This window comes from Oncorhynchus clarkii, chromosome 5, assembly GCF_045791955.1.
Source record: "Oncorhynchus clarkii lewisi isolate Uvic-CL-2024 chromosome 5, UVic_Ocla_1.0, whole genome shotgun sequence".
Classification (NCBI taxonomy): domain Eukaryota; kingdom Metazoa; phylum Chordata; class Actinopteri; order Salmoniformes; family Salmonidae; genus Oncorhynchus; species Oncorhynchus clarkii.
The window spans coordinates 87,757,632-87,773,153 of NC_092151.1; the positions used below are offsets into that span (position 1 = coordinate 87,757,632).

A 15,522-nucleotide genomic window follows, 5' to 3' on the forward strand; every position below is an offset into this window, starting at 1 on the left:
AGCACTAATTTCTTTCTCCCTCATCAGTGTTTTCACACATCCCCCGTTGGATTCGGATCCTGGAGTGTTTTGACTCTGTCAAATGGATGGCGACTACGAAATGGTGAAATAAAGAGTTGTCGTATATTGGTGAATGGAAGAGGCAGCCTTAATTAACTACGGTGTTAGTTACCCAACAACAAACGCAAAAGAAACCTCAAGAATTGAATACATTTAATTGTTATTTAATTCATTGCACATTTACTGAAGTGCAGACTCCCCATATTTACTCATGTAAAGCTTTAGAAAATACAATCTCAGTCATTTCCGACAGTTCTGATTCTGAGTGCTTTCACCTTGGTTGTAAATACAAAATATATGGCATATTGACAGGTAACCCCTTTTAATTCGTATTTGATGATCATTCTGTAAAGTAAACATTGAAAAAAAGGGCAGCATTACATGTCCACATCATAAATATATTCATTCTTTTTTTGTAGGTAGTGGTAGTAGTTATTAGTAACGTGATAGATTTCTGTCTTCCCCCTTTCCCATCCCATGTAAATACTCTTTATGTCATTAATTAGGTCTTTGATAGATTTGGCCCAACAGTTAAAGTGAACTATCTGTTGCATAACAAAACCCCATCAACCACTAGCCTTCTCTCTTTCGCGTTGTGCATGCTTCATATTGCACATAAACACTTCACTGCCCTTTTTTAAAAAGAGTTTTCAACAGGTTTACAATACATAACATCTCTCTCAAATAAAAAAAATAGTTTTAATCGACCGTACACAATACCAAAAACACAGTGCTCTTTCCCAGGTAGTGTATAGTGCTGAGCTCTCTTTTACATGCCCTTTCAAGACCCAGCCCTTCCTCTAGTCCACTTCCTTCCCATTTCCTCTTCCTGTCCATACCCTTTCCACATGAAGTAGAGGCATCCTCACTGTCTCTCTGCGTGGTACTTCCTGTGTCTATACTTCCCATTCTTCTCCTTGGCCATGTTGATGCAGGCGTTGTGCTTGTTGCTCTGCAGGTGGTTCCAGTATTTCACCAGTTCGTTGGGCTGGAACTGGTGGGAGGTGATGAGGTGGCTGTACTTACAGCTGGAGTAGGATACCCTCCAGTGGTTGAAGAGGAACTCATTGGGAGGCGGCGTGGGGTCGATGCGGAGCTTGGCCAGGCAGATGCCAACGTAAACGTCCTCCAGGTGCAGCCTCCGTATGCTCAGAGATGCCTGGTAGATCCTCTCCGCCATGTCTCCGGAGAACACGTACCCTGTCCCCGAGCAGAAGATGGGGTACCTCTCACTAGGGTACAGCTCAGGAGGCATGTACCACTTGCTGTCCTTGTTTCGGTTGGGCGCGTAGCCCCTCATCAGATAGCCAGTGAAGTAGCTCTGTCTGGGCGGGAGCTCTGGCTTCAGCAGCTTCTGGATGAGATACTCCGTGTTGACAAACATGTCACTGTCAGTCTTCATGACATAGCGCGCTTGGGGGCAGTGGCTGGCCACCCAGTTAATGCCCATCAGGGTTTTGATGGTGAGGTTGTAGTATGTGTCCTGGTAGTCCTGCTGGATGATGTCATTGTGGACCCGGCTCTCCTCCTCGATGGCTGTCTGGGTGTACGAGTCTGAGCTACGCCCCAAACCCAGCAGGAAGAGTCGGACGAAGGTCAGGCCCATGGCCACGCTCTCGTTGCCCCATGTCTGCCGGATGGCATTCCTGGCATCTGCCTGGCCTGGCTCTGCAGCGATAAGCAGCACCAGGAATGGGGTTCTGTCTCTGCACTTGAAGGGCTGGTTGAGGATGTAGCGATAGGGCTGGGCATTGAGCCTCCCTCCCACGCCCATTTCCTGCTGTAAACTGTTGTTGGCACTCATTGAGTTCTCCAGTCCCGTCACGCCCATCATGGCTCCTCCACCACCTCCACCCTCAGCCTGCTGGGAGCTGATGTTGAGATGGGGCTTGGGAGGCACGTAGCCCGTCTCCTTCCACAGGCTCCGCAGACTCAGGCTCTGGTTTGCTTCGGCCCTGGCCGTGCGGAAGCCCCTGACGGTGTAGGCCAGGGGGTTGTCCCGGGGCCCGGTCCGGCCCGGCAGCCAGTCCTGGTGGCTGAAAAAAAGGAAGAGTGTGAAGAGGAGGGCCAGGGACAGGAGGCCCGCCACGTGGGTCCGGAAGAGCGAGCGCTTCACGGTCCAGGTCATCTTGATGGGGCAGTAGTGCCAACGTCTCCACTGCATGGTGAATCGGCAGGCGGAGGGAACAGGGGGCTGCTGCTGCTCTGGATGGCACGGCGGCGGTCACATTCGATCACGTCAAACATGTGTTTGCCAATAGCCAGAGGGTTATCTGAGCTGGCAGACACGTGGGAGTGAACCTCCTGGCAGAGCTAGTACGGGATGAACTGTACAAGGCCTCCTGGCAGAGATAGCAAGGGGATACTTGAGGCCCCTCGCGGAGCCAGCAGTGGGATGCTTGGGTCCCGTGGCAGAGCTAGGACAGTGCTGACTTTGTGGCCATGGAGGCAGGACCCAGGCTCTTCACTGACTCTGCAGACACACCCAGGATCATGCTCCAGGTCTGGGCTCCTTCAGATCAGAGATTGGAGTCACCTCCTCAGTGGATCACCTCTCTTATCTGGGAAGAAAGAACAGAGAAACAGGCTTGGCAAATGTTCAGAATTGTCAATTGTTTAAGTTGTAGAGATCTGACTATATTCCCATGAGGAAGAGCAAAGCTTATTTAAAATCATTCAGCTTTGATGTTGTGTTGTATCTCTGCATTTTCCATCTATTTTTAGTGATGGATGATCAAAGTCATTCAGAATGACTTGTCTATTCAAATATGAAACACCTCTGCTGCACTGCATGAGTAATGTACAGTATAATGTTATGGCATTCACCATGGTAACTGCCTTGTTTGTTGTTTATTTTTGTAGATTCCTGAGAGCAACAAAACCTGACACTCACTTCCACATGGCTTGTCTGCAATCTAACCACCCTGCCTGGGGTAGATTGTTAATGGATAGTGTGTTAAGACAGATTGAATAATGTGAGATCTTACGTACACAATAACTATGACGAAAGATACTTGTCAACATCCTATTTTTCTTGACTCAAACTATAACGATAACGTTAAATGTGAGGAGACGAGAATTTCAAGTGAAACTAACGGACATTTCATATGACATGACGGTCCTTTTCATCTGTTTGGTCCAATCAGAAGCACGCAGAATCTCCCACACAGTTCCCAGGTGGTCACTTCAGTCACTCGTCAATCTTTTGAACTGATGCGAAGCCAGGAAACTTTACTTTTAGCTAACTTCAACTAGAAACAATGTTTACTCTTTCTCTTACTGTCATGTAGGAGATTTTTTCTTTGATCACATAAGAAGCTCTATATTCCTATGTGCGCTGTTATTCATTCATCTGTGCTGTTATTCATTCATCTGTGTTGTTATTCATTCATCTGTGTTGTTATTCATTCATCTGTGTTGTTATTAATTCATCTGTGTTGTTATTCATTCATCTGTGCTGTTATTCATTCATCTGTGCTGTTATTCATTCATCTGTGCTGTTATTCATTCATCTGTGTTGTTATTCATTCATCTGTGCTGTTATTCATTCATCTGTGTTGTTATTCATTCATCTGTGTTGTTATTCATTCATCTGTGTTGTTATTCATTCATCTGTGCTGTTATTCATTCATCTGTGCTGTTATTCATTAATCTGTGTTGTTATTCATTCATCTGTGTTGTTATTAATTCATCTGTGTTGTTATTAATTCATCTGTGTTGTTATTCATTCATCTGTGTTGTTATTCATTCATCTGTGCTGTTATTCATTCATCTGTGCTGTTATTCATTAATCTGTGTTGTTATTCATTCATCTGTGTTGTTATTCAGTCATCTGTGTTGTTATTAATTCATCTGTGTTGTTATTCATTCATCTGTGTTGTTATTCATTCATCTGTGCTGTTATTCATTCATCTGTGCTGTTATTCATTCATCTGTGCTGTTATTCATTCATCTGTGTTGTTATTCATTCATCTGTGCTGTTATTCATTCATCTGTGTTGTTATTCATTCATCTGTGTTGTTATTCATTCATCTGTGTTGTTATTCATTCATCTGTGCTGTTATTCATTCATCTGTGCTGTTATTCATTAATCTGTGTTGTTATTCATTCATCTGTGTTATTCATTCATCTGTGTTGTTATTAATTCATCTGTGTTGTTATTCATTCATCTGTGCTGTTATTCATTCATCTGTGCTGTTATTCATTCATCTGTGTTGTTATTCATTCATCTGTGTTGTTATTCATTCATCTGTGTTGTTATTCATTCATCTGTGCTGTTATTCATTCATCTGTGTTGTTATTCATTCATCTGTGTTGTTATTCATTCATCTGTGTTGTTATTCATTCATCTGTGCTGTTATTCATTCATCTGTGTTGTTATTCATTCATCTGTGTTGTTATTCATTCATCTGTGTTGTTATTCATTCATCTGTGCTGTTATTCATTCATCTGTGCTGTTATTCATTCATCTGTGCTGTTATTCATTCATCTGTGTTGTTATTCATTCATCTGTGTTGTTATTCATTCATCTGTGCTGTTATTCATTCATCTGTGCTGTTATTCATTCATCTGTGTTGTTATTCATTCATCTGTGTTGTTATTCATTCATCTGTGTTGCCGCTCTTGCCCTGCTGTCCGCAAATGCGAGTTGGAGTTGCTTTTTTCCTATGGGAAAAACGAATGCTATTTGTTAAATATTAGGAGTACAGTAATACTAATTCTCTCCTTTTCAAGGAAAAAGGAAAACACTCTACCCCCTGGTTATGATAGGGAGAAAATCAGAGCTTGTATTTCCTGTAGCCAAGGCTTTACCTATATGGTTAATTATGTCTGGCATGGTTACAATCTGCCACTATATCAATGTTGTCAGCTAATGTATATGAGGAGATAGTAGGCTTAGACGGACAAGGCTATCTGAATATGTACGATGGAAGTTACAGGTAGCCTAAATATTATTTATTAATGCGACTAAAATTTAGTTATGCGACTAAAATGGCTATGACTAAAACTAGACCAAAATTGTCCACGAGTTTTAGTCGACTGATAATAACTAAAACTAACTAACAAAGGATTTATTACTAAAATGTGACTAAGACTAAAAGGTATTTTAAGACAAACTAAATCTAAAATAAATGCCAGGACGACTGCAAAGGCCGATACGGTGTAGATGCTAGTGGGGAAGACAGACAGAGGGATGTGTGTGTGTGTGTGTGTGTGTATGTGTGTGTGCGCGTACGTGTGCGCGTGAGTGTGAGCGGACGTGTGAGTGTGAGCGGACGTGTGAGTGTGTGTGCCTGTGTGTTGTAACTGTTTATGGTACTGCATATGTCTAATAGGGAGTTGTATACAGTATGTGTTACTGTATACATCTGGGTGCATGTCCGTGTGTAGGGTGTGGCTGTGTACTGGCAACCACCTTCTGATAATTTGCCTTGTTTTTCTTTACAGTCTCATACCCATAATTAAAATGGCAGTAAAACAGTAATCACTTAATAATGACCAGCTGTTTTCATTCTTTGAGTCATTTGAACAACCAGTGCCATGTTCCGTTCGTCATCATTTAGTTCCCTATTTTGAGGAATTCTTTGAAGAACCAACTACATTGTTATTACGGTACATCATTTCTCAATATTTACCAACTAAACAACAGCTGGACTTTAAAATAAAGCCTAGCTACGTATGTATGAAAACTCCAGACAGCTAGACTGGTGAGGAGGGAAGGTGAATGCAGACATAGATGGTAGTGGGGCCAACATATCAACAGCCGAGTACCCATTGTCTCCGCGGACTGTTTCAGAGGCATAAAAAGCAGGTAAACACTAGCTATAACAAGGCAGTAAAATGATCCATATGTCTGGTATGTAAACTCCTTAGGGCTTGTGGACTGGTGATGATGGAGGTTGAATGGGATGGTAGGATGGTAGGAGGGCCTCTTGCATCTCATCAGCCGGGTCTAATGCCAGAGGCGGAAGTATAAATTGCTGGTTTGCACAACATGATGCTGGCTAACACTACTCTGAGCCGCTCTGGTGAGCCTGTGCCATCAGCCCCCCACTGCTCTGCGCCTCGCCAGCCGGGGAGGAGACGCATCTGTCAAAATGAATTTTCAGGGTCCAGCAAGCAGTGCTGCTGGAGCCCCAGTCAGCCGCCGGCAATAACAGCCTTCACCCGCCATTCACCTTCCACCTCCAGCTTATCAATAGCTCGCCTGCCTGCCTCTCTGCCTGCCTGGAGAGAGGCCTCCCTGCCAGCTCTCTCTCTCTCTTTGTGCACACACACATACAGTACACACACACACGTTCTCCTGCACACACGTACACACTCAAATGTGCTGACAGATACTGGCAGGAGGCGGCATTTCTCTCCATACAATTGTGACACAAACAGCTCCGTTTCTTTCTGTCTTCCATTCGGGTTGTTTATTAGTGGTTGTTGTGTTCCGCCACATCGGGAAAAAAACTGTGTGTTATTTTGTGTTATGATGTGTGATGCTGTGAGAGAGAGAAAGACAGCGAGAGACAGAGAGAGAAAACGCCAACCACACTCGTCCCAATTTTCATTTTCTTGGAGTGTTTGCCCATTCATCACGATGACTGGGTGGGATGGGTGCACGCTAACCTTTTCAGCAGAATGTGCTTACCCTGCGCAGGCAATTACAGCAGAATGAGTGGGGGCCATGGCTGGCTTTGCTTTAAAGGTTAACAGACTTTACATCAGAGCAAATCCAACGCTCCAAAGGTTTCTGTTGTCGCCTATACATGGACCTAATTATCAGGAGGCTAATGCAGAGAGCACACACATGCTGGAACAAACACACGCAAATGCGGGAGTACGCACGCATGCACACACACACACACACATATATGCGGGAGCGCACACACATGCACGCACACAGACTCTATCCATAGGAGAGATGTTGACTTGTTGTATGTGGTATGACTACACTGTTGTCTAATCCAGTGACAATTTCACATGGTCGGATCAGGCACCAGGCAGGCATCCCTTTGAGTGGCATCCCAGTCATTCTGCTGAACGTGCCACTCCATTCATTTAATTTATTTCCTTGCCTCCCATCACAGTCACTTCCACGCTAGTCAATTAGTTACAGCGGTGCTAATTGAGGCCCCAGTTGTTCCACTGCGGTCAATAATCTCAAAGACTGCATGAAAATATTAGAATCCAGCTAGTGACTGACGCGCCTCAAATCTCACCTAGCCTAATGCTAATGCTAGCCACCATTTAATGGTGATATGGAATTAAATACCAAAGCCTACATGTCCAAATATTCTATATTTAGTTTTTATTTTCTTGGACAGCGAAACTGAGATCAAAGATTAACATTGTACACAAGTCTTCCAACGTATCTGAGTTCATAGGGCAATATGTTGACGGTGACTTATTATCAGCAATCAGGCCCCTGAGGACTGGAGTTGGCCATCTATATACTGTATTCATAGCTCATCCTAATTGACCTACTACTGAACATACCATTTTCTGTCCAAATGATATACTGTCTCAACACACCACGTATTTATATTGTGGACTCTGACACATGCTCACTGTAATGTATCTACTGTGGGTTGTTATTTCCTGATTTCTTGCCGTGATCATTTTTTGTGTGTATTTCTACTGTATTTGCAAGACATTCTACTGTACTGTTGGAGCTAGTAACACAAGACATTCTACTGTACTGTTGGAGCTAGTAACACAATACATTCTACTGTACTGTTGGAGCTAGTAACACAAGACATTCTACTGTACTGTTGGAGCTAGTAACACAAGACATTCTACTGTACTGTTGGAGCTAGTAACACAAGACATTCTACTGTACTGTTGGAGCTAGTAACACAATACATTATACTGTACTGTTGGAGCTAGTAACACAAGACATTCTACTGTACTGTTGGAGCTAGTAACACAAGACATTCTACTGTACTGTTGGAGCTAGTAACACAATACATTCTACTGGCCTGTTGGAGCTAGTAACACAATACATTCTACTGTACTGTTGGAGCTAGTAACACAAGACATTCTACTGTACTGTTGGAGCTAGTAACACAAGACATTATACTGTACTGTTGGAGCTAGTAACACAATACATTCTACTGTACTGTTGGAGCTAGTAACACAAGACATTATACTGTACTGTTGGAGCTAGTAACACAATACATTCTACTGTACTGTTGGAGCTAGTAACACAATACATTATACTGTACTGTTGGAGCTAGTAACACAAGACATTATACTGTACTGTTGGAGCTAGTAACACAATACATTCTACTGTACTGTTGGAGCTAGTAACACAAGACATTCTACTGTACTGTTGGAGCTAGTAACACAATACATTCTACTGTACTGTTGGAGCTAGTAACACAATACATTCTACTGTACTGTTGGAGCTAGTAACACAAGACATTCTACTGTACTGTTGGAGCTAGTAACACAAGACATTATACTGTACTGTTGGAGCTAGTAACAATACATTCTACTGTACTGTTGGAGCTAGTAACACAATACATTCTACTGTACTGTTGGAGCTAGTAACACAATACATTCTACTGTACTGTTGGAGCTAGTAACACAATACATTCTACTGTACTGTTGGAGCTAGTAACACAATACATTCTACTGTACTGTTGGAGCTAGTAACACAATACATTATACTGTACTGTTGGAGCTAGTAACACAAGCATTTCACTGCACCTGCTGTAACACTTTCAGATCTGTATACGTGACCAATAAACGTTGATTTGATAGCTGCAAGCCTCGACAGAGTATCGATCGCTCTTTGTTTCATAGTTGTCATTGGCACTCTTTCAAAGGCCTTCTGATATTTAATAGGGAGCTGCGTGCTGTTTGTATATAGAGGCCAAAACAAAGATGTTGGCAAAACAAAAGTCTCTGGACGGTAATGTTTTATTTGACTGTATACCAGACAGATACCGCTGACATCCGCCCAGCTGATCATTCAACTAGACTTCAATTTGTTTTTAAGACACAAATCCTACTATTCGCAGGTACATAAACCATTACTGGGATATGTGTTTTGATAAAGCTTTCTCATGAATCTCCAATATGTGTACACGTTAAGGCCTAGATTAAATCAGATCAGAAGTTAACCGGGGGTAGCCGACACCCGCATTGCTGATGTGTTGGAGCTGTCAAATCCTGTGGGCTCCCGAGTTGTGTAGCGGTCTAAGGCACTGCATCTCAGTGCAAGAAGCATCACTACAGTCCCTGGTTTGAATCCAGGCTGTATCACATACGGCCACCGTGATTGGGAGTCCCATAGGGCGGCGCACAATTGCCCCAGAGACGTCTGGGTTTGTCCGGGGGTAGGCCGTCATTGTAAATAAGAATTTGTTCTCAACTGACTTGCCTAGTTAAATAAAAATAAAATCCAACAAGATCTAATAGTTTCCTTTTCAAAATCCGACATATTATGGATGAACGTCTATTTTTGATGCATTAATTCAGCGTTGTTACAGTGTTAAATGTTAACCATTTAGGTATTCATTCTGAGTGGTTAAGGTTAGGACTTTGGTTCGCCCAGCGCTGGCCAATCATTGTTCTTATCTTTTTATATCTACGTTCTCAGGACCTTTTCAAACATCTGGAATTCAAAGTCTATTTCTAGTGATCAGGCTGGTCAAATCGGATTACACCTCACATTCCAGTGCTCCAACTTGTAAACAAGGCTGCATGGAATTTCTGTTCATGCGACTCCGTGAAGCCAATCGCAATGTCCACTTTAGGTATAATGCCAGGAGCCTCTTTTGGATTTGACAGCTCTAACACAGTTCCACCTCCAACACCACCAAAACAACTGCTATGCGGATGTCGGCTAAAGCGGATCTGATTTAATAGAACCCTGTAACACAATGCTATGGCTGCATGCCCCAATTGTTACATCCAGACTCATTCAGAGTCAGTCTGAGGCAAAAGCATTGAGCAGTCAGTTAGCACAGTTAACACAGTTAACACTAAACTTTAACACACGCGTAGGAACATGCCGTTGTTCCTAAGAATAGCTTTAATGGTCTTTCCATCCGGTGCTGGCTTCTAACAGAAATAACTAAACTACCATCTAAAGTATTCATCTCCTTTCGTGTGTGTGTGTGTGTGTGTGTGTGTGTGTGTGTGTGTGTGTGTGTGTGTGTGTGTGTGTGTGTGTGTGGCTGCTCCAGAACGGGTCTAAAGGAATTAGTGAAATCTCATGCTGTACCCTCAGACTCCTTCGCTCTCACATATAAAGGCTTTGATTTGAATCTGTTGTCATGGTTATAAATAACTTAGTGGCTTGTTATTACCATCATCCTTTTAGAGCGGAACAACCTTTACAGCCACGTTCAAGTATTGTAAGTCTATTGTAAGCACTGGGCACAGACATCAATTTAATGTTTATTCCATGTCATTTCATTGAAATGACGTGGAAATAACGTTGATTCAACCAGTGTGTGCCCAGTGGGGTGTATTTGAGTCTGATTGAATTTACCCAGCTTCCTTTGTAGTTTTCCATTCTGTCCTCTGTCAGTTGAGTTCTCAGGTTCCTATTGAGATATTCCATTTTTTTTTAACATAAGGAATGTCCTGGGGATTGCAGACTATGCTTCCTTCAGAGTGAGGATTCTTTTAATATGAGGTGCTGGTAAATGTACACCTCCACTCTCTTTCACCACTCAATGGACCTGGAGGATCTGGTGAAGACCTCTCTCTCTCGCTCTCTCTGGATAGACAGGGTTGTGAATGGGTTAATGTTACTGGTTAGACCGGGTTGTGAATGGGTTAATGTTACTGGATAGACTGGGTTGTGAATGGGTTAATGTTACTGGATAGACAGGGTTGTGAATGGGTTAATGTTACTAAGATAGATAGGGTTGTGAATGGGTTAATGTTACTGTATAGACAGGGTTGTGAATGGGTTAATGTTACTGGATAGACAGGGTTGTGAATGGGTTAATGTTACTGGATAGACAGGGTTGTGAATGGGTTAATGTTACTGGATAGACAGGGTTGTGAATGGGTTAATGTTACTGGATAGACAGGGTTGTGAATGGGTTAATGTTACTGGATAGACAGGGTTGTGAATGGGTTAATGTTACTGGTTAGACCGGGTTGTGAATGGGTTAATGTTACTGGATAGACCGGGTTGTGAATGGGTTAATGTTACTGGATAGACAGGGTTGTGAATGGGTTAATGTTACTAAGATAGATAGGGTTGTGAATGGGTTAATGTTACTGTATAGATAGGGTTGTGAATGGGTTAATGTTACTGGATAGACAGGGTTGTGAATGGGTTAATGTTACCGGATAGACAGGGTTGTGAATGGGTTAATGTTACTGTATAGACAGGGTTGTGAATGGGTTAATGTTACTGGATAGACAGGGTGTTTCTACACTTCATGGCCGAGGCGTTGGTCAAATCTAGGCCAGGCCACCCGAGCCTCCCTGCACACAAACCCTTATCTAATGTACTCACCGTCATATCGGATGCCTGCTTATTAAATCATATTCAGAACGTAGCAACTCGGAGGGGTTTTGTGATACTGTGATACTGTATTAGTAGTTCTGAGTTATACAGAAAACCCTCAGAATGGGTGACGCTTGGTAAGAATTGTGTGAAGTGAAGAAAATATGTGATCTGAGTTGGACTGTTTGGTGGGCAATGGTATGCAGGTGAAGCTGCTGTGTTGGGCTGTGTGTGTGTCTCATCAGTTAAACTACTGTGTTGGGCTGTGTGTGTGTCTCATCAGTTAAACTACTGTGTTGGGCTGTGTGTGTGTCTCATCAGTTAAACTGCTGTGTTGGGCTGTGTGTGTGTGTCTCATCAGTTAAACTACTGTGTTGGGCTGTGTGTGTGTGTCTCATCAGTTAAACTGCTGTGCTGGGCTGTGTGTGTGTGTCTCATCAGTTAAACTGCTGTGTTGGGCTGTGTGTGTGTCTCATCAGTTAAACTGCTGTGTTGGGCTGTGTGTGTGTGTCTCATCAGTTAAACTGCTGTGTTGGGCTGTGTGTGTGTGTCTCATCAGTTAAACTACTGTGTTGGGCTGTGTGTGTGTGTGTGTCTCATCAGTTAAACTGCTGTGTTGGGCTGTGTGTGTGTGTGTCTCATCAGTTAAACTGCTGTGTTGGGCTGTGTGTGTGTCTCATCAGTTAAACTGCTGTGTTGGGCTGTGTGTGTGTGTCTCATCAGTTAAACTGCTGTGTTGGGCTGTGTGTGTGTGTCTCATCAGTTAAACTGCTGTGTTGGGCTGTGTGTGTGTGTCTCATCAGTTAAACTACTGTGTTGGGCTGTGTGTGTGTGTCTCATCAGTTAAACTGCTGTGTTGGGCTGTGTGTGTGTGTCTCATCAGTTAAACTACTGTTTTGGGCTGTGTGTGTGTGTGTCTCATCAGTTAAACTACTGTGTTGGGCTGTGTGTGTGTGTGTGTCTCATCAGTTAAACTGCTGTGTTGGGCTGTGTGTGTGTGTGTCTCATCAGTTAAACTACTGTGTTGGGCTGTGTGTGTGTGTGTGTGTCTCATCAGTTAAACTGCTGTGTTGGGCTGTGTGTGTGTGTCTCATCAGTTAAACTGCTGTGTTGGGCTGTGTGTGTGTGTCTCATCAGTTAAACTACTGTGTTGGGCTGTGTGTGTGTGTGTGTGTGTGTGTCTTTTTCACGATGTGCTTTAAAAAGGAGATCCTATCAAAGTTTCATAGTCCCATGAAGAGCCAAACCCCATGCATTTTAAATATCCACCTCAGCAATTAGCTTTCGCCATGCATCTGGGCTGGTGTGCCAACTTCCCAGTCAGTGGGATGGACATGATGCATGGGGTTAGAGACAGTGTTAATTGAATTGGATCAATGAGATCTGCCCGGCGTGCCAGCATCAATCATTGGATCAGCCAGGTAATGTTTTTGAGAGGTCTGGAAACAACAGAGCTGTAAGCCTGGCTATGCTGAGGGAAGAGGATGGATAGATGGATGAGAGAGAGAGAGAGAGAGAGAGAGAGAGAGAGAGAGAGAGAGAGAGAGAGAGAGAGAGATAGATGGATGTGAGAGAGAGAGAGGATGATGGGACAGAGACAATAGGATGATGGAAAGAGAAGACTGGATAGAGGGAGGTTGAGTGCCAGAGCTGATGAAACATGTAGTACTGTACATACCTCCTCCTGCAGCTGGCAGACGGACTGTGTGATTGCTGGTGCCGTCTGTCGGCACACTCGGTACGCCATCACTGTCCCTCTTCTCTGGAATCTGGGGTAATGTACTCTTCCACCCTGTCTGCCTAATGGATTATTGTTGGCGTAACATCCGTCCATCTGTCACAGTGCATTCCAGAGTCTCCGTCATCTCCTCTCTTCCTCTGCGTCACCAAGCCTTTCGGGTTTAGGGCTCTTTCTCTCCTCTCTTCCTCCTCCCCTTTCCTCTTCTTGATCCTTGGTCTCAGTTATGCACTACAGCCCCCCTCTCTTTTTTTCCTATCTCTCCAATGGTCTCTCTCTCGCTCTGTCTCTCTTCCTCTCCTCACTTCCCTTTTGCAATGTGTCCGAAAATAAAACGGAATCCTTCACCTTGCCTTGTGTTTTCCGTTCTCTGCTCCGGTGTGCATGTCTTCTTCTCAGGATGCTCCGCTAAAAGAAAGCAGTAAGAGACAGCAGAGCTGTGTTGATAGTGCTGTGGCTAGTCCCGCATGTTGCTAGGCAGTCTGACGAAGAGAGACAGAGAGGGAGGGAGCACTCATGGTTTCTGAAAATGGCTGCAGAAGAACATGATCCTGAGTCTCGAGGAAGAAAACACTCCTCCCTCTCTCTTCCTTTCACTTTCTCTCTCCTTCTCTCTGTCCAGCTCCTGTCCTCTCCTCTCGGCTCTGCTTCGTTGTTTTGCAGCAGGAGGAGAATCAGCCGCTGTAGTATGGAGGCAGAGGGGGGGGGGGGGCATCCCACGTGACCCACTTAGAATTCACTCTCCCCTTCTGTCCGTCCTCCCCTTACCAACCCATCCCCCTTTCTCTGAGAGAAAAAAAGCGATTGAACTGTGTGGGCTTGGTGGATGGAGAGAGTGAGAAAGAGAGCTAGAGAGAAGCACCAGTGGTTACTGGTTTTATGGTTACAGATGTGATGTTCAGTGTTGTGCAACCTTTGAGGATCTTTTAAAATATGAAAGAAAAACAGGAACAGGGTAAAATCTGTACGCTGTGTTATTTACTAGTCAATGAATAATGAACTCTTTATTTGGTTAGTTTGTTACATTTCCATATATCCGTATGTTTCAGATGACACAGACCTAAGGGATTCAGAAAGTTCCATATGTTTATGCATAGTACATGAGGCTAGAATCATCGGGCTAGAATGCTGGGATACAAAGGGTGTTCCTGTACTGTGTGATGGACTTTTGTTCTGAGAAAGGGAGTTCCCCTGCTGTGAGATGGACTGTTGTTCTGAGAACGGGAGTTCCTGTACTGTGAGATGGACTGTTGTTCTGAGAAAGGGAGTTCCTGTGCTGTGTGATGGGCTGTTGTTCTGAGAAAGGGAGTTCCTGTACTGTGTGATGGACTGTTGTTCTGAGAAAGGGAGTTCCCCTGCTGTGAGATGGACTGTTGTTCTGAGAAAGGGAGTTCCTGTACTGTGTGATGGACTGTTGTTCTGAGAACGGGAGTTCCTGTACTGTGAGATGGACTGTTGTTCTGAGAAAGGGAGTTCCTGTACTGTGAGATGGACTGTTGTTCTGAGAAAGGGAGTTCCCCTGCTGTGAGATGGACTGTTGTTCTGAGAACGGGAGTTCCTGTACTGTGAGATGGACTGTTGTTCTGAGAAAGGGAGTTCCTGTGCTGTGTGATGGGCTGTTGTTCTGAGAAAGGGAGTTCCTGTACTGTGTGATGGACTGTTGTTCTGAGAAAGGGAGTTCCTGTACTGTGTGATGGACTGTTGTTCTGAGAAAGGGATTTCCTGTACTGTGTGATGGACTGTTGTTCTGAGAAAGGGAGTTCCTGTGCTGTGTGATGGACTGTTGTTCTGAGAAAGGGAGTTCCTGTACTGTGTGATGGACTGTTGTTCTGAGAAAGGGAGTTCCTGTGCTGTGTGATGGACTGTTGTTCTGAGAAAGGGAGTTCCTGTGCTGTGTGATGGACTGTTGTTCTGAGAAAGGGAGTTCCTGTACTGTGTGATGGACTGTTGTTCTGAGAAAGGGAGTTCCTGTACTGTGTGATGGACTGTTGCTCTGCTATCATCACCTTTGTCTCTGTCTTTTATTTTATTTTCTTTGTCACCTCTCTTCTCCTCTCTCCCTTTACTCCATCAAACACCCCTGAACCCAGGCAGACAGACAACCACACCATATCAACTTCAATGAAGCACAACCAATCTTATTAACACTACTGTTCATGAATAAGTAAAAATCGAACACATCTTTGTTTCCTCACACACATTTTACAACTTGACAACCTAGTGAACCGTCGTTGTCTGATTCTTCACGTACAGT

General features: G+C 43.8%; 1 protein-coding gene across 1 annotated transcript; it reads right to left on the reverse strand.

Moving 5' to 3' along the window:
• Positions 1-208: 208 nt before the first annotated feature.
• On the reverse strand, positions 209-13,928 carry LOC139409510 (beta-1,3-galactosyltransferase 2-like). Its single transcript, XM_071154771.1, has 2 exons — positions 13,209-13,928; positions 209-2,621 (listed from the first exon to the last, which is right to left on the reverse strand). Exon 2 carries the CDS (start codon positions 2,222-2,224, stop codon positions 926-928), a length of 1,299 nt encoding a protein of 432 aa, XP_071010872.1. The 5' UTR covers positions 2,225-2,621; positions 13,209-13,928; the 3' UTR covers positions 209-925.
• Positions 13,929-15,522: the final 1,594 nt, after the last annotated feature.

Coding starts and splice junctions, on each gene's coding strand:
- LOC139409510 (XM_071154771.1), bottom strand. CDS start 2,224: ATGCAGTGGAGACGTTGGCACTACTGCCCCATCAAGATGACCTGGACC.